Genomic DNA, 18,670 nt, shown 5'->3' on the forward strand with positions numbered 1-18,670 from the left:
CACTCATTGATTTTCACTGTTGCTAGACCAAGCCAGGTGGATTGCCTGCCCTCATTCCAGGTGTGTTTTCCTCTCCAATGATTGTTCTAAAGACATCCTACATGAGAGAGTCTTTTGCATCTCATCTCAATAGTGCAAAATCAAGGGAAATTCATTAAATTTAATGGATTAAAAAAGTGAAAAAAATCTGTTATCATGAAAATCATCTTCTTTACTTTCCCTGTATGAGTCATAAAGGACAAGCCAATCTTCTCAAAGACACCAAAATATATTTGTGATTCCTGGTTTGCTGTTATTAATAAAGGCACCAATCATAATCTTGCCTTTGGCACATAGAGCGTAGACATTTATAAAATTATTTGCTTGAGAATGGGAATTATGGAAAATATCCATTTCTTCAAAAAAAAATGACCACCACACTCCATGATCTCATGTACAAGGTCACATACTCAAATGCAAAGGCCTATGATGTCTTTGGAACTTTCCAGTCCTTGGAAAAGTTCTCTCCCAATACTTCTATTGCCTTCAGAGGGCTCAGCCTAGCAAGATGACCATGATTTATTAATGATACCTGTGATATAGGACCAGATGACAGCAGAGGTCATTAGTGGAATTTAATGCCTTTACCACTCCAAAAATCCAATTCAAATACTGATGCCTTTTCCTGGTCTTAAAATCAAAAGTCAAACATGGTTAGAAGGGAAAAAGGGATTTTACCTTGGTATTTATTTTAAAGATCCTTAGGTGCACTACTCCCAGGTCGAATGCACCTTAATTCACACCACAATGCCCACCCCCAAAGATCAGGTATAACATTGTAGACCTTACTAATTAGCATATCTATCAAAAATTCCCCAATGAGAGGCTCAAATGAGCCCCCATCCCCAAGGAACCTTCCCCTGGATGGTTCTATCTTAGTTTACAGAATGTGTTCTGGAGAGGACCTTGGGCTCTGGGGCACACTGATCCCTAACTACAAAGCCTCTAAGATGTTAAGTCTCCTAGCTTGACAAACAAGTCCAAGAATGCAGGCAAAAAGCACTAAGAGTACAGAAGTTGTACAAAGATATAAAAGGGGTATAAAAGAAAAGGCAAAAAATCATCATGGCATCAATACAACTGATGTCAGATCACCCACTATTTATGACATTCCTTTTGTTGATAGGTCAGGCATCAGATAGATCAGGTAGGGGGGGGACCTGGTGTGCACTTACCTATTTGATAAACCTTTTGAAGGACCTCTCACTTATTGAAAGGCCATTGAAAGCTGGCCTTGAGTAGATCTGGGGTTTAAATTAAAAAGACATCAGCTCCGTCACCATTCTTGATCAAAAATGTGCATTGCAACCCTGATACTGCACTTACCCAAATAGGTGAACTTCCCCAGTTTGCTGTCAAGATGCCAATCACAGCTCCTGTGGTGTCTGTACGAAGGTAGCAATTGGAGTGGCTGTCCCCTCCTTGTCCCACAGGATACCACGGCCTCCAGATGGGAAGGAAGATCCTTGTGTTCCAGCAGCAGGTAATTCCCAGCCTTGAAGTTGCTAAATGTCACTGAGTACTAGAGAAGAGGGAACCAAAAGAAGCATGTCTGGGTCTGTGATTAGAGCTCCATGGAGTTCAACTTAAAGGGCAAAGAGGATGGTGCTCCTCAGAGGCAACGTGTATTGAAAACACGAAAAGAGGTGTAAAACCAAGCAGAAGGTGAAGGTAAAGGTAAATGCAGAAAAAATCAACTCCCCACATCACCTTTGAAAGGTTCAAAGGAACAATATCTTCTGAAAGATGTGTTTCAACATATCTTAAGGCAGTAAAAATCCTGTTGTTTCCTGAGGACCACACTGAAATTTCACCAAAGATATCCAAAATCATCAAGTGTCCAGGGTCAGGTGGGATGGGGCTTGGAGGAACCTCGTCTAGTGGAAGACGTCCCTGCCCATGGCAGGAACTGGATGAGCTGTAAGGTCTGTTCCAACCCAAACCATTCCACAATTCCATGACCTTCCTGGTCCAGATTACTACTGAGAGCTTCAGGGACTAGGTCATTTTATCTAATCCTATAAATACAGAGAGACTTTCTCAGTGCTCTTAACTATTTTTTTTTTTCTCTCTGCTCACCCAAAGAGATTAAAGTGTGATTGTCTTTTCCAGATATAATTTTGAAATTATAAAATCTTCCTGTGTTACCTGGAGCTGTTTGCTGGCCAAAGGGTTGTCAAATGTCAATGTGTAAGTCTCTTTATCCAAGAGAAGAGCCATCCAGCCATACAGGTTTGATAAAGTATCAGGGACATAATTTACTGTGTTTGTCTTATTCCTACTGTCAGTCACAGTTAAATTATAAGGAATGTCTGGAGCCTCTTTTCTGCAGGAAAAAAAAAAAAAGTAATTACATTTTTACACTGAACTCTGTCATTTTGCAACCTATAGAGTTCTATTTTTATTCGAATTAAAGTAGCTGTGCTGGATGTCCCTCACAATATGTCTACATTTTTGTAATTCTTTACAAATATCATAAGAAACAATATTTTGCACCAAGTGCTGTAAAAAGAGAGAAAAAGACAGACACAGCACGTAGGAATAAAGGAAGAGGAAGAGGAAGAATGCAGAGAAGTGGTAACAGCCAGGGTACCAACTTCTACATTGCCAGAGTATTTTCCCTCCACCAGACTCATGGGCCTCAGGTTCAACTTTTAGGATCTTCATTAAGTTTGGTGGAGTCTTCTTATTAGCCTCATCCCAGGCTGGGTGGGGTCTGGAGCAACCTGGTCTAGTGGAAGGTGTCCCTGCCCATGGCAGGGCGTTGGAATGAGGTCTAGGGTCCCTTCCAACCCAAACCATTCTGTGGTTCTGCGATTACTCACTCCCATTTGATTGGTTAAAAGTTTAAAAAAAAACTCCTATGTAATTCGAAGAGCTGCTCTTTGCCTGCAGTTTGTAGCTGGGGCTGCTGCAGAATGATTAAATCCTTCACAAAATGGGGGAACTTTTACTACAGCAGTTCTTCTGAGCATCCAAATGAGACGTCAACCCCCTTTCTTGCCAGAACTTTGCACTAATTCCTGCCCTATCTAGTCAGAGGAAAAAAAATCCTTCCTGAACAGATCAACATTAGCACTGATATCATGAGTGGTCATAAACCCTTTAGATTTAAGGTCTCTGTAGACTCCTCTCAGTTTTGGCATTTGAGCTGACACTAAGCTTAAAAAAACCTCCTCTTTTAAGCATCCCTTGAATATTTTTTTTCTCAACATTTGAAGCATTACCTTACAACTACACATCTCAGCAGATTATCCAACCTCTCAGACTGGATATGGCTTACTAACCCAAGACAGACAGTGCTAAAACTCATGTCATCCTGTAATTTGCCTGTATTTGCAATTTTTGCTTGGTTTGTTGCTTTTTTCCCCCCTAGTGCTTTGGAGATGATGCAAAATCACCAAAGCAGTTATCTCAGATATATTTTTCTTTCTTTTTTTGAAATCAATTCAGTGATTTTTACTTTTTTTGTTTGTTTGTTTTTCTAGAGTCTGTCACTTAGGCAAAGCACTTTCTGGTTACCCAGAAACATTCAGCTGAGAAACAGCAACGGCAAAGTGAAGTGTGAATCAGCAAAGAATCACTCAACCAGAAGATATTGGCAGACCAATGAAACTGGAAGGAGTTTATAAGGCTTAAACAGCTTTTGTACCACTAATAAACCTCCTCTTATGGGCATTAACTGGACCAGGATATTAGGCTGCTAATTAAGCAAGTAAATGACAACAAACACGTTATTGCCACAGTTATCAGCACCTGCACAGGTATTCAGGAGAACATTTCTAGCAGCAGAAGAACACCACACATAATGCAGAGAACCATTAAACTCTTGCACATCAGAAGGTGCCTTATTGAGCTGCAAAGATGCCCAATGTCACAAGTGACAGAGACTCCGAGCCATCCTCTCTGAAGACTAAATTCATATGGTTTTACTCTTTATTCATTTTAATTTTCATCGCTGGAGGATTCTGGTGAGAACAGCTTGAATCACTTTTATTGGGAGACTCTCCCCAGTACTTCCAGGAGAAGTAAAGACAAAGAAAGCCTGGAAGGGGCAATCCTGCTGGGATACAAGTCTGACCTGTCAGAAAGTTAGGTGGCAATTCCATACCAGCCATGTAGATCCAACAGCTAGTGAATGGGAATGTGAATTCACTAACTAGTGAATTAACTGTGAATCCGTTTATGTTGGAGACCAATATTGAGAAGACCCCAAATAAATATCTTAAACTATACAACAAACTTCCAGATGGCTGCAGTTAAATGAAATATATCTTTTCCTGCGTGTCTACTTATAGCAGACAAGGTATAGAATCATAGAATCATTTAGGTCAGAAAAGACCTCTGAGATCATTGAGTTCAACCATTAACCCAACACTGCCAAGGCCACCTGTAAACCATGCCCCCAAGGGCCACATTTACACGTGTTTTAAATTCCTCCAGGCATGATGACTCCACTACTGCCTCCTTTTCCATGATGAAATTCTTCTTAGTATTCGATCTAAACCTCTCCAGGTGCACCTTGAGGCCATTTACTCTTGTCCTGTCCCTGTTCCCTGGGAGCAGAGCCCGACCACAGGCTGCCCCCTCCCATCAGGGAGTTGTGCAGAGCCACAAGGTCCCCCCTGAGCCTCCTTTTCTCCAGCCTGAGCCCCTTTCCCAGCTCCCTCAGCCGCTCCTGCTGCTCCAGCCCCTTCCCCAGCTCCGTTCCCTTCCCTGGACATTCTGCAGCCCCTCCAGGTCTCTCTTGTCAGGAGGGTCCCAGAGCTGCCCCCAGGACTGGAGGTGCCCCAGCAGTGCCAGCAGAGGGGACAGGCACTGCCTGGGTCCTGCTGGACACACCAGAGCTGGGACAGCCCAGGTGCCATTGGCCTCTTGCCCACCTGGGCACACCTGGCTCATGTTCAGCTGAAAGCTTGCTGATGACCCAGGAAGGCAAAGAATTGGAAGATACCTTACAGCCTGGAATCTCTAAGGTTTTCTTGACCTGCAATGTTTTGTCCTTGTCTTTTACATGCATTGCTTGATGTGTTGCCACCCATAAATACATGCCCTACCCCTGACAGACAGCCAGCACAACAAACCAAAAATTTGGGGAACCTGGAAAAGTTCTCAGCTCAGTGTACAAGTTAACTGGTGCAAGGCAGCGATAAGCCTGAGATACACTCCCCTGGAAAGGATGTCAGTGTGCTGTTTTTTCACCTCCATGCCAAAAAGGCACCAAAATGGAAGTACCCTACTAATGGAGTTACCAGCCACAATTAGCACCATTTCCATTTGCCCTAAATAGCCAGTGATTTCACTGTGCCCTAAATAGCCACCAATCCACCTCTCTTTAATGTTAATGAAGTAGAAGAACGCTGGCACACACGAGTATTTCTAATTCAGAGGATCTGAGGGAGCCTGCACGCATCATTAACGTGGAGAGCTTCATTATCAGAGGAAAGAGCCTTCCCCTGAACTTCTCCTGGCTTTATTTGAAAGAAACTAGGAGGCAATGGTCTTAATGCAAAATTAACCCTCCCTTTAAACTGCTGGAAGCCTTTACAAACTGTAAGGGGAAAAAAAGGATGACTCATTGAAAAGGCTGTATTTTTATATCGAAGCAGGTTTCAATTAAGGAGCAATTTGCTTTAGAAATATGGCAGGATTACAGGATAGGGCTTTACAGTCTGAGCCACAATTCACCAATTGTGACTGTATAAACTGTTATGTAATTTAGCTCAAATGCATTGTGCAGAACTGCTCAACAGATATGGGCCACAAAGGATTTGTTAAGCCAATCAACAACATGGAGTAGAACAAATATTAACTCTCCTGTTTATGTTTACTGTTAACTTATTTATCCTAAGGGTCCATATCTGTGTGTATGAAGGCGAGTGCTGTGTTTAGCTCTAAATGCTTTCTGTTTGTGTAATAATCCGTTATGATTATCCCTCTTCAAAAACAGGAAACAATTTAGCATCGAACTTCAAATGGGGCACCAAATGTTTATTTCAAGAGTCCAGATTTATTTTTGGCCAAAGGGAGGCTAATTCCAAATTATGACCATATCAAACACTTTACAGGTTTAATGTTGGGCCCCAGACCAGTTCACTTTATTTTAATTGCCAAGAGCTAAGAATTTTCAGCTGTTTTCAGTAAATGTGTGTATCTTTGTTGAGATATCAACCTTATTATTCAAATCTGTCTTTTATTATGAACCCTTACTTGCAGTGATTTTTTTTTTCATGCATGGGTCTTTTAGGAAATAACCAGATCTTTGACCCTGATCCTGAATGGCCATAATAGTCTGAATTTGAAGTAAAATAAGAATTGAGATGGTTTCCCAGGAATAGAAAGGGTTGTGACTGACAGGCCAAGATGGTTTCATTCAGAGTAGCACTTGAGTTTGCTACCCCGACTTCCAAAATTCCCTGTGTTCTTAAAACATTTCCCCAGATCCTACAGTTTACAAGCTGATATTTTCAGGAAAACTAAAATCAGATAGAAATCCTGAGCTGGAAAGTGGTTGGTAAAAAACGGTTCCAATGTCTGCAGTTCAAGCATAGCAAAGACCAAAGGAGGACCACTTGGTCACTCTGCTTTTCCTACAACAGGTAGAGCTCTGAAGAGTCCCTGGAAGAGCCCAAGGCTGGGTTGGATGGAGCTTGGAGCAACCTGGGATAGTGAAAGCTGACCCTGCCCATGGCAGGGGGTGGAACAAGGTGACCTTTAAGGTCCCTTCTAACCCAAACCATTCTGTGATTTTAGGATTAATAAGATGCTGGTTATGACAGGGAGTCCAAGCTGATGCACCTGGCTCCAATCTATCCAGGCCAGAAGAAGCATACAAAGGACTTGCCGGATTTTTCCTTGCAAGGAAAGAAGCTTAGGACCAGCAAATATTGCCTCAATGGTAAATTTATCTCCCTGCTCTCAGAAATACCTCAGATGATGCTCAAGCTGAGGGAGAAGGCTTGAGGAAACATCTTGTATACTCGTAACCCTGTGCAGCATCTGGCTTTGCTGCCCATACCCCTGACTGCAGGGTGAATGGAAAGGTGTTCTCCATCAGGATACAAATTTCTCTTGGGGGGATGTCTGAAATGCCAGATATATACCAGAGTAAAAGCTGAATCTCTAAAGCTGAGCTGATGAGTTGGTAACTGAACAGTCAATAGTTAATAACTTAATATTTGCCTTCCATGTTACATCACAGGAGCCCTCAGAGGATGGGTTATGGGGACAAGTGACTGTGTAAGCTGCCCCCTGTGTGGGTACAGTTATGTACATGGGGAACACCCATGGCCAGAGAGCAACTGAGCACATTGAAAGAAGAATTGTGGTTGTCAGGGTGTTTCACAGCAGGGGGATGTTCAGCTGAAGGCACCACAGAAAGTAAATATCAAAGGAGGAACAAAACCAGAGTAACCATTGGAACTCCCTCCAACACTCAAAGCTGTGAAGGTAGGGGAACACTATTCCTTTCATAGCAACCCATCAGCAGTGGATGGGTTTGCAGAAGCAAACAGGAGAGGATGTCAGACCAGATTTAAGAACTAAACCTATAAAGAGGAAAGTTAATCTTTCGCTCCGCAGCAGACGAGAGAAGGGGGAGACAATAAAAGGCTTGAACTACAAGACTGGTGCTGAGTGAGTCCAAGGCTTCCCCAGTGAGAAAAGAACAGCAAGTGAGAGGGACCAAGAGGGAAACTCCCTTTTGGCAGGCGCAGCCACCGAGTGTTTGGAGCCCCTTCGCCGCGAGGTGCTGCCAGGCTGCAGATTATTCTAATGCTCTCCTCTTGTAAAAATTATGCATAATGTGAAGAAACTTTGAAAGTCACTTAATCATGTTATGACAATTTTTTAATGAAAATTTGTTTTAATATTAATAGAGATTCATAGTTTCATGATAATATGGGTAGCAGTGGCATTTGGAGCAGCCGTTTCTAGCCTGCAGCCATGCTGTGCTGTGCCATAGCATAAGCTGTGCTTCAGACTACTCAATAACTTTCTCACATATAAATTTATAAAGACTTTTATAAGCTCCAATTACATTTTTAAAAGACATAAAACCCCTCTTTAAAGTGTGCTTACGTGACACATTAGTTTAACTTTCAACTGGACTTTGTGAAGAAGGGTTTTGTTACAGCAGTGCAAGATTGGAAATGGATCCCCATTTCCCTGGAAGTTGTTGAGTGAAGCAGTTCAGGACAGAGAGTCACAAAATGTTCAGGATAGTAGTTTTCTTTTTCAGAAAAGAGCTTCTATAGTTTTTCCTCTGACAAAACATTTTTTTCCCCCCAAACACGTAGTTTATTTTGGGAAGAAGTGTCAATACAACACATGCATTCTCGTAAATTAAACAGCACAAAGAAGTCAATTTCCTACACTGTATCATAAATAATTAAAATTATTCCAGACATGCTTTTAGCTTGCACCAACCAACCCTATCCCTGACAGCTTCCAGGAAGGGGATCTTTCCTAAAAGTTGGTGCTGATGCAACATCCCTGATGTTTTGGAGACTGAGATGGTTGAAAATAAGGCCATGTCCAATCCTTGCCAGTTGCCCTTAGGGTCAGGGAATGATCCCGAGGTTGCTGAGATAGAGGTTGCCTGTCAAAATCCATTACTTGCCTCAACTTTCAAGATTTTTGGAGCTAGAATGCCATCCCTGAAATTCAGGATAAGCAAAAAAACGTAGCATCTCAAGCTTCTCATGCTTTTTATTGAGGAGCACAAAAAATTCAAGTTGCAGATCTGACACATTACATACTCCATGGCCTAGTAGAGCACAACAGAAAGATTTCTTCCAGAGAGATTTCTTTTCTTGTCAGAAACTAAACAAAGACAAGCAACAGTACTTTTGTTTTTTTACTGAGATAAGATGGATCCAAGAGACTGCAATGTTAAGAAATTTTTTTCCTGTCACCCACCCATCTTTATTCTCTTTACTCAACCTCTGCCAATTGCTCCTAGTCATGTTTTGCTGTATTAATCCTAAACTATTCCCTTTTTATTGCAAACACTCTTCAAATACATCTGGATAAAATTCACCCATTCTCCCTCTCCCACCCCCCCATCCTCCGGTCACTCTGTGGATATTTTATTAATTGACTTTTACTCTTCATCCCCTCCAGCTCCTTTTATTCCCCATCCTGGTCCTCTCCCAGGTTCCTTTTGGAGCTCTATCCATCTGAACAAAGCCTCCCTGACCCACCATACTCATTTGGCTGCATCTGACAGTCTTTCAACTTAACTTGAGGGTGATTTGGCTGCTGGGAGCTACTCAGGAGAGAAGATCTGGAAGCAGCACAGAGGGGATGCTCATGGTCTCTGGGTACACAGTCCTCAGGAGGACAGGCTAACAGCTGGCTCCTGCTTCTTACACTGCCAAGGATCTTTGATGTAAATTGACTCCCAGCTCATGCAGATGAATAATAAAGAAGCTAAATAAAGAGTACTTGCTTGAAATAAAACCTGAATTGAGAAGTCATTGATATGACTAATCATCGAATCCCGGAATGATGTAGATTGGAAGGGACCCTAAAGCTCATTTAGTTCCAACCCTCTGCCATGGGCAGGGACACCTTCCACTAGACTAGGTTATTCCAATCCCTGTCCAACCTCGTCTTGAACTCTTCCAGGCAAACTCTCCTGCAATTTACTGGGAAGACAAAATTTAGGTCTGGTTAAGTCTTGCCAGAGTTAACAGCAATGGTGTGGATGAACTCCTACTTGTACTCACTCCTCACCCACCTGATGCAGAGAGAAACAAGGTGTATTAAATATATTAACTGTCATGAATTATTAACAATTACATTGTGGCAGCATTTAGAGAGGCTCCATCCACCCACACAGCATCAGCCCAAAGACCTCGCAGTCCATTTCATTAAGGTAAACACAGACTAGAAAGGGGATTAATTTCCCCAGGACCTTATGGTTAACTGCTTAGGAAAGACACCAAGCACAGTTTTATTTTACCTTTTACCCAGTATTCTTTTAGTTAAATCAGAATGACTCCAACCTCTTAAATTTTTGCAGACTTTTGTATTCATTACGAGACACAGTAATCACATGCAAAGCCTGCAGGTAGCTCAAAGTCTTACAGTTTTCTCCTTCAATGGAACAAGTGATTAGTTTTTTTCTTATTTGGGAAGGGGTTGGGTTTTTTCCCCTCCTTCTTCTAAAACATGAATTATGAGGTAGACATGAATAATTAACAGCCCTCTGACAGAGCACTTGAGGATTTCTGCATGTGTACCACTAACCTGAGACAGCAAAAAATGGATAATTGTTCAGATTTGTACTTCAAAAGGAAAGTGAAATGCTGAGCAGGAGACTGGGAAGGGAAGATGAGCACAGGACAAAAAATAGGAGTGGTGTTTAAATCACTAAAAGTCTTATTCACTCTTTTTCTTGTGTTAGAAATTTGCAAGTGTCCTCCCTGGGTAAGAGAAGTGGTGGCAGTTCTTGGCTGAACAGCATTTCTCCACTGGATCCCCTTAGCTGCCAGTTGCTCAAAGGCAGGGAGAATTGCAGCTTGGGGAGACAAGTGAACTGGGACAGAACTGGGAGCTGTACAGCCACCAAGGCTGATGGGGACAACCTGGCTGTACCCCAGGACTGGATTACTATTAGAGCTGTTCCTAATTTCCCAAACAACCAAATACTTCAGTGTGAGATGCCAGATGCAACACAGCATCTCCAGAAAATCCTTGTCCTTCTGCCATGGAGTGACAGGCCATGGGAGATAGCACAGTGGGTTAAGAGGTGCCACTGCTCAGGCTTTAGACCTAGTTTAGGACCCAGCAGAGAGGCAGCAGTTCTGGGACTGAGCTCAGACCCAGCAGCAATCTCAGAACACATAGAAGCAAAGCCCATGCTGAATTTTGGGAGGCGGAGCAATTACTTACAAATGAAGAGCCATACGGTGGAAAACAAGGTCACTGTCACAAACGCTGCCACCAGAAGCTTGGCTGAAGTTGGCACTGGCTGTGCAAGATGCCGCCAGGATATCTGTGGAAGGCAGGACGTGACTTCCCTTCTGTCCTGTGGTGGAGCCATCAAGATCCTCAAGGATGGCAGAGTGAGGAAAGGGGAAGGACACTTGGAAAGGGGAGTTGGTGAAGGTCAGATGCTCAGCTGTCACTGTAAAGCCACCTGTGGGTGACAAGCAGTATGTCAGAAAAACAGAATGGTCACCTCATGTAATGGGCCTGAAGACAATTCTTTGGAGGAAAAGAGACCAACTTTATTCCACCTTGCCTTTGGAAAAACATCTGATGGGTCAACAAAATGGGGAGATCTGAGAAAATAAATAGAGGTGGGTTTAGGAATAGCTACTGCTGTGCTATGGCCAGGCCAAACTTTTCCAGTGCTCTGTTGTGACAGGACCTGTGGTTCAGACTTGCCTGATCCAGGTGCTGCTCCTGGTCCTACCAGCGTCTCCTCAGTAACTCCAAACACTTCTTCACAGGCCCCACAGCCAAAATTACAGACCCCATGACAGTGATTCTTATAGATCCTTTCTGAATTTTTTGAAGGTAAATTTTTTAGAGGTGAGGAATGTTTATGTTGTGTAGATATACTTGACTCTTCTGCATACGTGCAGCACCTGGCAGAATAAAGCCTTGGCTGAACAGTGAGTCTGGAGGATTTTTTCACTGAAACACAGATAGCTATGAAAAAAAATATGAATATTCATGCAGGCTAAAGTTTTTGAGCACATTAATATTTACAGAAATGTCAGAAAATCATTGCCCCAGGGACTGTAAAAAGTCAGCTTTGGCAGGAGTGTCCATACAACCCATAGGTTACTATTTGACTGCCCTATTCCCAGTTTTAGCCTGACTAAACCAGATTTTACTTTTCCTCCTGTCCTTTGATCTCACCTCCCAAAGTCTTTCTCTCTGCTATGTTATTGTAGGGCAGTCTTCATTTATATATAAATACGTTTCCTTACAGTATAAGAGGCAATTGCAGTTGGAACATTCTTCAAAGAGCCTTTGAGTACCTCTTCAAAGCTCAGATGGATGCTTAGTTTACACATTATCTTAGGCAAATTCACCTCAGGTTTAGGCTGGCCTGAGGTAGCAGCTTGGTGAAATTCTGTGAGACTGTGTCACAGCTTTTAAAGAAATCGTCACTCTTGAAATTTTACCTCCCAAAATGAAGATGCAGAAACAAGGCAGTGTATAAAACCCGTTTCCACTGAAAAACTGTATCAGTGCAAAAATCAGGCTATATTTGTCTCAAAATAAATGCAATATGTGGCTCCAACTGAGTGATGAAGCCATATCCAGCAAGACTGGGGACAACCTGAAATCTCAGCCTGTGCAGAGGAGCTATCAATGATTGTCTGTGGAAACTATGAACTTGTAATGGGAGGAGAAGCCAGGGACTTGGAAATCCTGAGAAATAAAGGTAAATCAGACTCACCCTGCCCTTGGTAACAGCCAGAACAAGTCCTGATTGCTGTGCAAGTGTTCACATCAAAGTTCCTGAAAGCTGTGTTGGAGATGAAGAACTGGTACCTTTTGGGAGTCTTTAGTCCTGCAGACATACAGGTGCTATTCTGAAATGAGGAGTGAAGGAAACATCACCGTGTGAATCATAGAATCCTACACTGGCTTGGGTTGGAAGGGACCTTAAATGTCCCCTCATTCCAACCCCTGCCGTGGGCAGGGACACCTTCCACTAGACCAGGTCACTCCAAGCCCCATCCAACCTGGCCATGGACATTTCCAGAAACGGAGCATCCAGGGTGCAGCAGCTGGGAATGCAAGAGTGTGACTGCCCATAGTTGTGGGGTTTAAAGGATGGATCTAAACCATTGTTTGGCAAAATCTCACAAGTAACACCCATGTAATTCCCCACTTGAAGCAGGTGATAACATCACTTTGAAGGGCAGCTTGTTGCCCTTTGTTTGAGTTGTTGCATAGTAGTTAAGATTGGACACTTGAAGGGAGAGGAAAGCCACAGTGAGTGAATTTTTACAGCCCCATTTTACTTTACCTTTTTTATCCAGCAATTGGGAATTTTTCCTACTCTGCAAAAGTGATCCTTCTTATTTCTGTTCTAAGAAAAACCTGAGCACTGAGATTCAAAGGCATTTTGTGTCATTTTGGATGGGGAAGCACTTAAGCCAGGCTCTCTGAAAACCTCCAGCTGACTTCAGGGTCCATCAGAGCTACAAGAACTAGAAAGGAAGACCAAAAGCCATGAGTGATGAAAAACACAATGGACAAACTGGATTTTGGGGTGATTGTAGTCCATGACTCAGGGGAAGTGCCAAACTCTCTTGGAAACAGCCTGGAAATAAAGATGTACTCAGAGCTGGTGAGCAGCCTGCAGGAGAAAGGGCTGGCAGGAGTGTGTGATACTGTTTGAGACCAATAAATACTTGTAAAATAACTACCAAAAACCAGAGTAGAGAATGAATAAAGAAATCCACCCTATATGGAAATATCTCTGCAATTGAATATGTAGAATGAAATGCACTTTTGTGAGTAGAATATTACTTCAAAGAAATGGTGCTTCTTCAATCTCTGTAAGAGACAGTAGTTCCATCAGCTTTTTTTTTTATTCTGAGGCAAAAACATAAAACATCTGGAGTGATAGTCCTCGCCCTTGGGCCTTCCTCTTCCAAGTCACTGCTAAGGAGAAATCCCTGGTTTCTGGTAACAAGTTCAGAAAGTCTCCATTGGCTTTTATCCCACCCAATTTTCTATATTTTTAATGAATCAGTTTTATTTAAATAAATAATAAGTAGAACAGTGTGAGACAATAATTCCTCCCTTGCATGTGTCACCTGACCCAGAACTCCTGATTTTTCCAGGAAGAAATGCTTCTCCTTAAATGGCCTCACAAAGACAATGAGTTGCTTTATGAGAGCATAGAATAGGCTTGCTGATTGTCTAGGAAGTTCCCAAAATCTTTCATTTGGCTTTTGCAGGTCCTGGATTTAGCCCTGTCACTAATGTTTCAGTGGGTCAAAACCCCAACCTTTCAATGCCCTGATATTTCCAGAAAACAATCGTGTTTTAAAAACACTTTTTTTTCCAAAAAGTGGAAGGGGTAGAAGAGAGGAATATCCAAGGTTCCTAATAAATTAATGTCATAAAGTTTTAATTGATATTAAAGAGACGTCATTATTAAAGGAAGAATTACATACATTAAGATGTAAATTATGACAAGGAGGCTCTTATCGTGAGATAATCAAAGATAATCACCCCCCTGAGGTACTGCAAGAAACAAGGCACAGCTGAGCGCCTCTAAATCTCTTAACAAGTACAACATTGGAGTCTTTCCATGGATCCTGCAAAGCAAAAACAAAAACATCCACCCCTTGGTGTCAGAGAAATTCCCTGGGACATCACTGGGACACTGAAAGGTTGGACAGGTGAAGCCAGGGTTTTATCTGAACTATATACTTAGAATGGACCTGCTAAGGAGGTTTCTTTCCTTGAGCTTCTAAAGAAAACTCATTTAAAACTCTTTTTTTTCTGCCAGTCAGAGAGAAAATGAATTTAATAAACAACAATAGAAAACTGAGCAGGGGAAAAAAAAAAGACCTCAAAATCATGAACAAGCAGCTGTGGCCAGTTGTAACTAAAATTCCATTGTTATCCATGTTATTAATCTGTTAACAACCTGGTAGCACCCAAAGGACTTTGTCCAGCTGCCTAAAGAAATAATGGAAGAAGATCATGTTTACTGCATAAATAAAATTATATTTTGTTGGTATTTTTCATTCTCAAGTAAAAAAAGTAAAAAAAGTAACACTCTGCATTCCAGGTGGACCAGTGATGCTGAGAGAGAGCAGATGAAACCAAAGTGTTAACAAGGATAGAAACTAAAGCTGGTGTTCCCCCTCATTATTCTCAAATCACTAAACTAAACCCACTCATGTCTGGTTAAATGGCGCTAAATGCAAAAGGTGTGTAGGAATTTGTGTTAGAAAAGCTTGACTAAACAAAAGTTAGGATTTCTCCAAAAAGGTTTGGTGAAATTCCAAGGCTTTTCTGAGACCATGTCAATCCTGGAAAAAAAATATGAGTAGGAAAAAAATTTGCACTTGTCTGGCTAAGATCCTTCAGCTTTTTGTGTTCGTGATTTTGCTTGTGCTTTTCAACGTTGTTTTAGAAAGAATATACAGCATTATGCCTTATAGTGTGACATCTTTTAATATTTTCTAATGAAAATAGAAAAAGCAGAGTCCTTGTTTCAAATTTGTTTAAAAAAAATCTTCAAAATTTCCATGTTGAAATGAAAAGACATTTGGAAAAAAAAAAAATTAATGTTAATTGTTTAGGTTGGAAAGACCTATAAGACCATCAGGTTTACCCATCACTGCCAAGCCCAGCACTAACCCATTTTCCCAGGTGCTACCTTTACATGGGTTTTAAAACCCTCCAGGGATGGTGACTCCACCACTGCCCTGCACAGCCTGTTCCAATGTTTGAAAACGCTTTCAGTGAAGAAATTTTCCCTAAAATCCAGTCTAAACATCCCCTAGTGCAACTTGGGGGCATTCCCTCTTCTCCTGTCTCTTGTTACTTGGGAGAAGAGACCAACACCTACAGTCAATCCCATTTACTTACATTTATTCACAACTACTGTTTTTACTTACAAGCTTTTTTCCAAACCCAAGTTTTTCCCAAGCTACCATGAAGCAGGGGTTGTTCTCCAGGTTGCTTTCTTATTTCTCCAAATTCCTACTGAAGTCTTGCTGTGCAAGTCAAGAAGCATTGAAATATTTCGTGCAGTTCTTACCTTCTGCCCAAGGTGTCCATTTAAAACACTGTCAGACACAGAGGTGTTTCCCAGGCTTTCTACGATGTCAATGCCAAAGTCTTTGCAAGCAGAAATCCAGAAATGCTGGAGTTCAAGGTTCCTGCTACTGAAAATCTACATAAAAGGAAAATAAAGGAATAATAATAATAATAATCATCAAGTCATAGAATGGTTTGGGTTAGAAGGAACCTTAAAGACCATCTCGTTTCAAGCCCCTGTGGGCAGGGACACCTTCCACTATCCCAGGTTGCTCCAAGCCCCGTCCAACCTGACCTTGGACACTTCCAGGATGGGGCACCTAAAAGAAAGAAGACTGTTTCTGGAGGGCAAGAAGCAGAATAAACTTTGTTATTTGTGTATTCTAGGTCAGTCAAATACAAAAAAATTACAAGGTAGACATGGAAAACAAACAACAACAAACCTGCAAAACACCCTTTTGTTTTATTTCTTTTCATACAAATAACCTTGCAGAAAGAGAACACATCAGCCTGAAAAATCACACTGAAAATTGGACACCTTCAGAGACAAGTCATGGGATGGGTGAGGCTATAAAACCTTCCTTACAGAGAAACACATACAAACTGTTCAGATCATGACACAGGAATTAATAGGATCACAGACTCCAAACTGTAAGTATGGGGGAAAAGTACCACATAATAAAGGGTGCTGTGGCTTTTAAAAATCAGATTAATTAACAGCGACCCCCATCAGCTGGAGAATGAAGCTAGACAAATTCAAATAAATAAAAAGTACAAAATTTTAACAAGAATGAAAAAAAATCCCATGGAAACCATCAGTTCTATAAAGGTAACAGATCTTCTACCAACTGCGATCTTCATGAACAGCTCAGATCCACTCAGAGGGTTTTTCATGTGGCAACCTGATCTAGTGGAAGGTGTCCCTGTCCATGGCACAGGGGTTGGAACAAGATGATCTTTAAGGTCCCTTCCAACCCAAACCATTCTGTGATTCAGTGATTATAGTGGCAGACAGATGGTAGACAATTACAGAGGACACCAGCTACTGGTGAAAGGAGCACTGAGAAAACTGATTCCACACTGAGTCAGCAAAAAGAATTCACACAAATCAAGTTTCTGGCTCTTTTGTTAAAACAGGAGCCTCCAGATGAGAGACATGCATACAGACACAAGAGCTTCACTGTGGCTGTGGTCTATTCGCAGCCTTGAAAATGAAGTCAGTGTGGAGGTGAGATACTGGGAAAGATCCTGAACATCACAGAAGGCAGTGGGGACAAACATACCTGTGCTCCCCCGCGGCAGCTCCAGGCTGTGAAGTTGCTGAACTGAACAGGACTTTCTGGGAAATACTCTGGGTACACCAGCAACCCGTGCCTGTTTAGGAGAGAAAGCCATGGAAACTATTCCTTTCCAGTGCATGTACTCATGAGCTGGTTTTTCTATTCATCATCTTGATATCTAAAATCTTGTATCTGTAACAGCTGTCTGCATGAGAATTTATTTCTTAAAACCAAAGTCAAAGCTGCTGGACTGTTTTAGGCCTCTAATAATGACTTCAAATTTCTCTTCAAGTATTTTCAGTGTTAGACCTATCAGGGCTACAAAGAAGTGTGCAGTGCAACTGAGAGGTTCTCTCTACAAAATACTTTCCCATGGTCATGAGTTTTCAGCCAGCATCACCTTCAGATAATCCTGACATGAATCTGGACAGATAAGGCTTATCTTTATCTTGGATTCAGCCATCTTGGAGTACAGCCCAAATGTATGGAGTCCTGAATGTAGCACTTGGTTTGACCTTCTCAGAGATTTCAAAACCAGATTAATATCCAGATTAACTCAAAATTCCGGTCACTCTATCCACTGATTTTCAGTAGAGTGTCATTTTTTAATACACTTTCTGTTTTAGGGAAGTATTGTCTAATGCTCTTGTCAATAGCTGTTCTGGGATACTACAGGAACAATTGTTGCATGAAATGTCACAGAACCACGGAATGGTTTGGGTTGGAAAGGACCTTAGAGATCGTCTCGTTCCACCCCCCTGCCATGGGGAGGGACACCTTCCACACTGATTTTACCCTGCTCCAGACAACTCTTCTTGCAAGAGATGAGGACCTTAAAGGGTGAAAAACTGGGGGGGGAAAGGTCCAGAAAAGAGGGACAAGGAGTTTGCTGCCCACCACTGCAATTATATGTGGCACAACTGAAGGAAAATCTCTTTAACCAAACTCCCCCAGTACCTGGTGCAGGAGTGAGCTGTGTTCTCACTGAAGGACAGGAGAGGCACTTTGGATGGTCCCTCAGGGGAGAGATGAAAGAAATAGCCATACCCAGCACCACACACTGTGTTACCCTGTAGAGAGGAATATGTGACTGTGAAAAAAATATTACCACCAATTCCTGGAAACTAAAATCAACTTAAGAAACACACAAATTAAAATCCCAGCTGAAGTCGGTTCAAATTCTGGTATACTGGCTGGTAGAGACTGGTACCACATTTCTGTGGCCCCAATCTTGTCCTGTTCTCCCTTTGACCTTGGGCCAGTTTTAAAAACACCTGGTTTTAAACCAGACAAGGAGGATTGGCCAAGCAATAGAGACAAACAGCAGAAAAATGGTGTTGGCAAGAAAAAAATGCGTGGAAAACCTACATCTATAAACTCCTTTCTATGTAAGAAAGTAATGTCAGGAAGGAAAGGTAACTCACAAGCTAATCAGTTTATTGATTTCCTTCTCAATCTGGATATTTCTCTTATCTCCCAAAGCAAACATGGGACAAGGAAATATTCTCATTGAAAATTTGACTCTTAAAAGTCGAGAGAAAGCAGAGAACAACATCTTCAGGATATGCCAGTGACTGAACACTTAAACTTTA

At 41.8% G+C, this 18,670-nt stretch overlaps 1 protein-coding gene across 12 annotated transcripts in view; it reads right to left on the bottom strand.

The window, feature by feature from the left end:
* PKHD1 (PKHD1 ciliary IPT domain containing fibrocystin/polyductin) overlaps positions 1-18,670 on the bottom strand; it is a 252,139-nt gene that overhangs the window by 118,272 nt on the left and 115,197 nt on the right. For all 12 annotated transcript variants that reach the window (XM_069011802.1, XM_069011801.1, XM_069011797.1 and 9 more), the window contains 7 exons: positions 18,036-18,148; positions 17,082-17,172; positions 15,800-15,934; positions 12,464-12,599; positions 10,939-11,185; positions 2,188-2,365; positions 1,366-1,561 (listed from right to left, as the gene is read on the bottom strand). In XM_069011802.1, coding sequence (XP_068867903.1) covers positions 1,366-1,561; positions 2,188-2,365; positions 10,939-11,185; positions 12,464-12,599; positions 15,800-15,934; positions 17,082-17,172; positions 18,036-18,148 — 1,096 coding nt within the window. The remainder of the gene's footprint in view (positions 1-1,365; positions 1,562-2,187; positions 2,366-10,938; positions 11,186-12,463; positions 12,600-15,799; positions 15,935-17,081; positions 17,173-18,035; positions 18,149-18,670) is intronic.

Source organism: Aphelocoma coerulescens, chromosome 3 (assembly GCF_041296385.1).
Source record: "Aphelocoma coerulescens isolate FSJ_1873_10779 chromosome 3, UR_Acoe_1.0, whole genome shotgun sequence".
Lineage (NCBI taxonomy): Eukaryota > Metazoa > Chordata > Aves > Passeriformes > Corvidae > Aphelocoma > Aphelocoma coerulescens.